This window comes from Cryptomeria japonica, chromosome 6, assembly GCF_030272615.1.
Source record: "Cryptomeria japonica chromosome 6, Sugi_1.0, whole genome shotgun sequence".
NCBI classification, from domain to species: domain Eukaryota; kingdom Viridiplantae; phylum Streptophyta; class Pinopsida; order Cupressales; family Cupressaceae; genus Cryptomeria; species Cryptomeria japonica.
This window is the reverse complement of record NC_081410.1, coordinates 135694406-135701455: the sequence shown is the minus strand read 5'-3', so window position 1 is coordinate 135701455 and position 7050 is coordinate 135694406. Positions and strand designations below refer to the sequence as shown.

General features: G+C 36.6%; 1 protein-coding gene across 1 annotated transcript; it reads left to right on the top strand.

Annotated features, from left to right (window-relative positions):
• The first annotated feature begins 637 nt into the window (after positions 1–637).
• LOC131044208 (uncharacterized) lies at positions 638–1048 on the top strand. Its single transcript, XM_057977483.1, has one exon. It carries the CDS (start codon positions 638–640, stop codon positions 1046–1048), a length of 411 nt encoding a protein of 136 aa, XP_057833466.1.
• The last annotated feature ends 6002 nt before the right edge of the window (positions 1049–7050 follow it).

Genomic DNA, 7050 nt, shown 5'->3' with positions numbered 1-7050 from the left:
TGGATATCCACAAAGTGTAGACCGTGGGCATAGGGAGAGCCCAGACAACGCATGTGAACTATTTTGGCAGGTTTGAAGGCAGTGTAAAGTATAGACAACGCATGTGAACTATTTGATAGAGGTTAATATTAGCAACGTTGTCATAGGGAATGCGCAGGCAATGCGTATAAACTGTTTGACAAAATCCCTCAAAGAAACATGGTCTCATGGCATATATTGAAGAGACTTTCGTAACTATCCAACATCCTCCCTGCCAATGATAAAGTAGAAGCATTAACAAGGCGTGATTAATTGTTTGATAGATCGCCTCAAAAAGAGATGTTTCATGAAATGAATAATAGGCATGCTAACTGTTTGACAGAAAGCTTTAAAAGAAATGTAACTTAATGGTATGCAATGATTATTGAATCTACACAAGGTGGATTCGTTGAACTGCATTAGAAACTTTCAATGCAATGTAATTAGCAGTTGTAAAGCCAAAATCCTCAACCTTTGCTATCGTCTTCAAATTAAAGTTGTGATAAACGGATTTTTCTTCAGATTTTGTACCAGCAGTTGCCATAGGAGACATAAATGCAAATCGTGGAACATAGTCAAGGTGCCAACAAGTTTTGTAGCCCAGGAAACTTTAGACAACATGGCTTTATTAGCATATAACTGTGCATTAAAACTTTCTACGATGGGAATTCCAGTATCGGGCATTGGTTTTACTAGAGAACTAGCATCTAATGCTTCAAAGCATGGAGAGCATAGGTGTTATGTATCTGCAAGAACATCACAACATATGTGGAGATCTAATATCATACTTTCAAAGGGGTTAAGGAACCGTGAGGGAGAAGACACGTTGTCAAGTCAACTTCTACTCAAGGGAATTGCTACTGCGTGCAATGTCTCAATGGACCCACTTATGGAGTTGCAAGAGAATGAGATAATTAATGAGTTCAAACAGTCTTTTGATGAAGATCAAGAATTGGAGCAACTTATCTCTGGGCAAATACGCATGAAATTTTACTCTTTTGATAAAGGACATGTTCTGGAGCGTGGCTGAAGAGTGATTTTGTTCTGTTCATTAAATCCTGTACATGATGGCCATGCCAGAATTTTGGAGATAGCTTCCAGTATATATGAAAATGCCTTTTCATGCTACGAATTTATCGGCTATAAATGTTGACAAGCCCCCTTTGACACTCAAACAAATCAAGGATCGAGTCAAACAATTTGAAGCAATAGGGAAAACAATCATTACAACAAATCAACCATATTTTTACAAGAAGGCAAAACTTTTACCAGATAGTACATTCATAATTGGTGCAGATACTGTTGCTCGAGTTGTTGATCCAAAATATTATGGCGACAACTATGAAAGAATGATGGGATAGCTTATGGAATTATCAACAAGTTTTCCTGAAGGTTGATGGAATCCACAACGTATGAATGCAAAGAATCAATCAAGTCATCATGCGAGCCTTCCCATTATGAAAAGATGTGTTATGAAATTAAAGAATGGTTGACAAATATAGATGCAATTGGAGAGCATGTTTGTGAGGCCAATATATTAGTGGGCAAGTATTTCTAATAAGTCAATGGTCAAAACATTAATGTGTTAGTATACTGCAATTGTTGGTATTTTGAGATAATTACAAGTGCGAATGAAGCAAATGAAGATGGAGGCCACCTCGATAAAATCAACAAATGAATTATTTCTTCAATGCAATGTGTTTGATATTATTTTTGTAAAAACTGACTTGTGTCACTCATTGTAACTAAAGGTTAGGAAGTTGACTTTTTCTGTGCATAAGTGTGTAAGTTATTAACTCTTTGAAATTTACGCAGAAAAGAGTTAGTTATTAACCCAGGATTAAAGTTAGTTACGAAGGTGGTTATTCTAGGAAGCCTATAAATACAAGGCTATTTGTATTGTTCGGGGAGACTTTTTACAGAGGGGAAAACTCTGCTGGAATTCTAGGAGAAACCTGTAATGACATTTTGATTTGCACTATGTATAGAAAGGATTTTGGACTTGTATATTTCTAAAAGGATAATGAAGAATACGTCTTAGTTCATATGTTCTAAATGTATTCATGTGTTATTATTGTTGATTTCTCGTATGTCAAATTGGTAGTCTTTTTATGCATATGTGATTTGTACAATTGATGTGATGATGCACAAGCAACCTTTGGTATCTCAGTTTGAATGTGTCGAAGTATCTTATCTCTGCGTATGTTGAGATTTGTCATTCTTCTTTGTCATCATCTCATGGCTAATCATATTACGTTACAAACTCCCCTCGTAATTTGTTGCGAATGTTGAGAAATCTCAGTTGATGGTCATATGTCTACTATTGGGGTTTCTATCTTTATTTCTTGTTTAAGTTCTACATTTTTTCCTTTATGTACTTTCAGGTTAAAAGTACACGAAAATCCTAAATACCCCTATCATATGAGGGAGTTGCCCCTCTCAGACGCAGAGGAGGATCGTGTTTCACATAACGATCTCTCCAACTGTTGGAACGTTTGTCACTGCTCATCAGGCAAACAAGGTCAGTTTCAGATAAACGACCGCAGTGACAAATCTATTTACCAACACCTTTATAGTTTAGGCATAACTCAGATTAGATTATAGTTAAGAAACCCTAACCCTACTAAGGTTAGGCTATAAAATATCAGAAGGAGGATCAAATTAACTAGATTGATCTGATAGCATGTATTAAAGTTTGAAAATGTCTTCTCCTATTGGGAAGAAACCAAAATCCCTACAAATAAGAGGAAATCTTTGCATATGAATGCATTGGGGTGGCATCTGTAGGCCAAGAAAGTTTCTATTTTGCAATAAAGAATTGCGAGTGGCGTCTAAAAATCATCCTCAGGGTCACTTTTGGAGTTAAGGCAAAGAATCCTGCCAGTTGGACTGAAATCTGATTGGAATGGGGCACCGACTGAGCCAAAAAATGGATTTGACCACTTGGTCGGCCACTACCCCATGCTGAAGATTTAAATTCTCACTTGCCCTGCAAGTTTGAATTTTGGTCGTTTGATCATCCATGGCAAGTGTAGATAGATGCTCGAGATGACACCATATAGCCCTCCACAGGGCTCGATGAAGTTTTAAAACATCATCGTCTGATGTGGCTTTTATGAAGATCTAATGACTATCAATGTCCGACGTGGCAGGCTGGTTCCACATTTCTCTTTCGCTGCTTTGCAGGGTTGAAAATCCAGCGCCTATATTCCTTGTAAAATGGTGAAATCTATCACCATTTCTCTGCTTTGAATATTGCATTGGCCTTAATTGTTGCGAAATGGTGATAACCCCTTGTATCCCTGCTAGCCCGCAACTAAATTTGGAGAACTTGAAACCACTACATGGTTGAACCTATCCTTGGTCGGACCCACCATCCTGCTATCTCGTGTCCAAATTTGATAACCTTTAAATCTTTGCGGGGTAGCGGGGAGACCTTAAGTTAGAGGAACCCTTTTCGCCAATTCACTTAAACCATTATCTAAGAATTTATTTTTGAAGTCGTAATTTGAGCCTTTCTGTGCAATTTTTTGCTCTATGTCATATGTGCCATTTCAACAGTCATATGCGCCTCAAGACTAGGCATATGCACCTCAGGATTGAGCATATGTGCCTTAGGATTGAGCATATGTGCTTCATAACTGGTCAGATGCGCCTCAAAATTGATTATATGTGCTTCAAAATTGTTCAAATGCATTGCAGAATGTATTGAATGCGCCTTAGGGTTAGTCAAATGTGCCTCTTTGTTAATCAGATGCGCTAATCTTCGTTGTTTTAGTATTTTTCCACTTTAGTCAATCTATGATGTTGTTTTCTAATCTTTTATTGTATCAGAGGCATTTAGGGAAGACTGTTGTTGCTTTCTAGTATTGCATTTATCAGGTTTGATGATCTTTATGTTGTTTTGCTTCTACATGATGATGTGCTTAATTATTAAGGTTTTGTGCTCTCTTTCATGTTGAGAAGCCATGATAGAGAGGATTGTTTTATTACCTTTGAATCAGCAAGTTGATGTGCCTTACTGTCAGCATTCATTTCACCCATTGGTCAGATTTTGATTACCTTTATATGGCTTGATGTGTTACTATGCTACGAGGCTCATTATTGGTTTACTTGATATTGTAGACATTGGATGTTCATGCATGTGTTATGGTTGAATTATGTTGCTCATGGTTTTTAGATTTACATATTGTATTGGAGCCTCTTGTTGTGATTTTGTTTTGGGAACATGTTAGGGGGAGTGGGCTTCCTTGTGACAACTGGGGTCACGAGAGATAGTCTTGCATGAGGTTCCTTGTAAGGATGCATGAAGTCTATACCACTAGGGCACATTAGAAGTTTACCTCATTGTAATCAAGTGATAATATAATAATAAATTGATGGGTGGGTAGTTAGGTTCACCTAATCAAGATAATTAATAGTTGAGCCCCATGACTTGATCCTAGGGAGGATGTTTTAGGATAAGCTCGGGAAGACCATTGTGATGGAAAGCCAATCTTCCTTGATCTCTCATAGGTTGTGATGGCTTCAGATGTCCATCAGGCTTGTGCCTTGTGTTCTAGTATTTGTTATGTTAGAGGATGGCATGTGATGACACTCCACTCCTACACGTGTCCCCTTGTTGATTTGCATTTATGCCTTGATGATTTGTACGCCTCTGGGAGTTTCTTGTGATTGCTAGTGGATTGGTCCTTACTTGAGAGTCCTTGTATGGTTTAGTCTTTTTGTTTGTTAGGTGCCAACTTAGGTCTAGAGTGTGTGTTGGGACCTTGTGTCATCTCCTAGCACGAGGGGTGATTCCTTTGGTTCCACATGATCAGGTGGTTGGTGCTTTTCAACCATTGGGATATTCTTTTGGATTCTTCATGTGTGAATGTGGATACTCTTCTTCATAGCAACTTATGGATGTTTCTTGTAGCATATTTATATAATGGATATCTTGGGTTCATGTAAAGATGTAGGTGGAATAAAGTATTAGGAATGAGCTATGCTCATGATGTACCATTCATGTAGTTGAAACTGTAACTATATTGTAGTTGGTGCTTCAGGTCATGGCATGAATTGTAATAATGAAACTATGAGATGTATAGTTATGTACTTGTATATTGAAAGGAAATGATTTCATGTACTTAGATGTTTGTAATGGATTTACACCTAGAATGGAATTGATTTATGTTGTTGATTAATTTTAATAAGTTTAGAAAGAGAATTCATGGTTATTAACTAGGATGTAGATTACTATGTGGAAGATCCTTATGGAAACGGAATGAATATTATGTAGGAATTGGGGTTGATTAATAATATCATGTTTAGTTGATAATGTCATTCATGTGGTTGCATTGGAAGTTAGGAAAGTATGCATAGCATGTAGGATGGTTTATTAAGGATGGCATTAAGATTCTTGTATTATGCATTTGGAACTCGTGTTGAAGGAAAAGATCATGCTAGGAATGTGGATGCATGTGTAACATGGATCATGCTAGGAATGTGGATACATGTGTAACATGGATAAGCTAGTTAAATTAAAATGACTATGTTTGTGCATTAAGTATTGCATTATAATTATAAGATGAATAATGATCATGTAGATAGTAAATGGTTAAGGGTTTAAGCACATTTGGTTTTGGTACATAAAAATGAACATAGGAAAAGGGATTAGTCTTGCATTGAAATGAGTAGCATATCATGTTAGCTAGATGATAGAGCAGATTGCATTTCATATTGGTTAAATAATCAAGTAGGTTGCATATCAAAATGGAAGGAAATAAATAAGATGCATTTGAACATGATCAACGAATAAATAATAATAAGTCTAGAAATCAAGTGAGTAGAATGTTATTGCTTATGATGGTTAAGTAATGACGTTAAGGTGCCCTAGAGAGATAGTTGCAATGATTGTGATATTTATTCCGCTTGCGTTAAAGGTTAATGAACTTATGAGAAATGGGTTATGTTCTTTATGCTTATTTGTTAATTCACATGGCTTAGATGATATGACTGTTAGTTTATTGTAACTTAGTGAAGAAAATAAATAAGGATTCAAATCCTTATAGGGTTGGGCCCTTCTTCTTGATGTAACAAGGAGACTCAGCTGGCCCCTTCTTCTACATGTAACGTGTAGTTTAAGCAATTGATGTCTATAGGGTTGGGTCTTATTCCCAAATGTAACGTGTGGACAAGCAATAGGGTTGGGTCCAAAAGGTAATGTGGCACAAATTGCAAGTTATGTAGGCCCCAAATTGGGCACCAAAGTGCAAAGTAGACTATGTAAAATAAAGAATTGGTTAAAGATGACTTAGAAGACTTAAACATGAATCTTGTATATAAACAAGATTCATTTTACACAATAGACATATATATTATTCATTTCTATCCTTATGTGAATAAGCCTTCAAAGAGAAGCGAACTATCTTCTTATGTCAGCAATTCATTCCTAGGAACAATGAATTGTCTCAGTGGTAGCGAATCATATCCACAATCAGCAAATTCACTCCTATGCTTTGTGAATGATCTGCATGACAACAAACAACAAATCTCGATAGTGCAGATAAGTCTATCAAGCTATTCCTTGTGCCCTAGTTTGGAATCTTTAGTCTGCTGTTCATATTTATATGTTGCTTCAAGTGCAGTAAGCAAATTTGTATGTTGATATTGTCTAATATAAACTTGGATCTTGTTGTTGGTTTTTTCACCTCCAAGAGGGAGGTTTTCCCAGGGTAAACTTGTGTTGTGTGCCCTTTCTATTTGTGTGCTTTGATTCTTGTGACTGCATTATTATTTTCTGCTCATTATTGTTAATCTGATCATAAAAATTGACATGGTATCAGAGCCCTAGGTCTGTATAGATATTGTAATCAGATTTGTGCTTCCTTCTAACCCATTGTTCAAAAGTTTAGTCCCCATGGCTTCTTATATCAGGTCTGAAGATAGGTTGGAAGGTCACAGAAATTTCTCTTCTTGGAAGGTCAAGATAATGATGGCATTGAATGATCTTGCTGAATATGTTAGCAAGAATGCTAAGGAACCTAAGGG

What these genes read in the sequence shown, in the direction of transcription:
- LOC131044208 (XM_057977483.1), top strand. Translation starts at nt 638, where the DNA reads ATGGCTTTATTAGCATATAACTGTGCATTAAAACTTTCTACGATGGGA.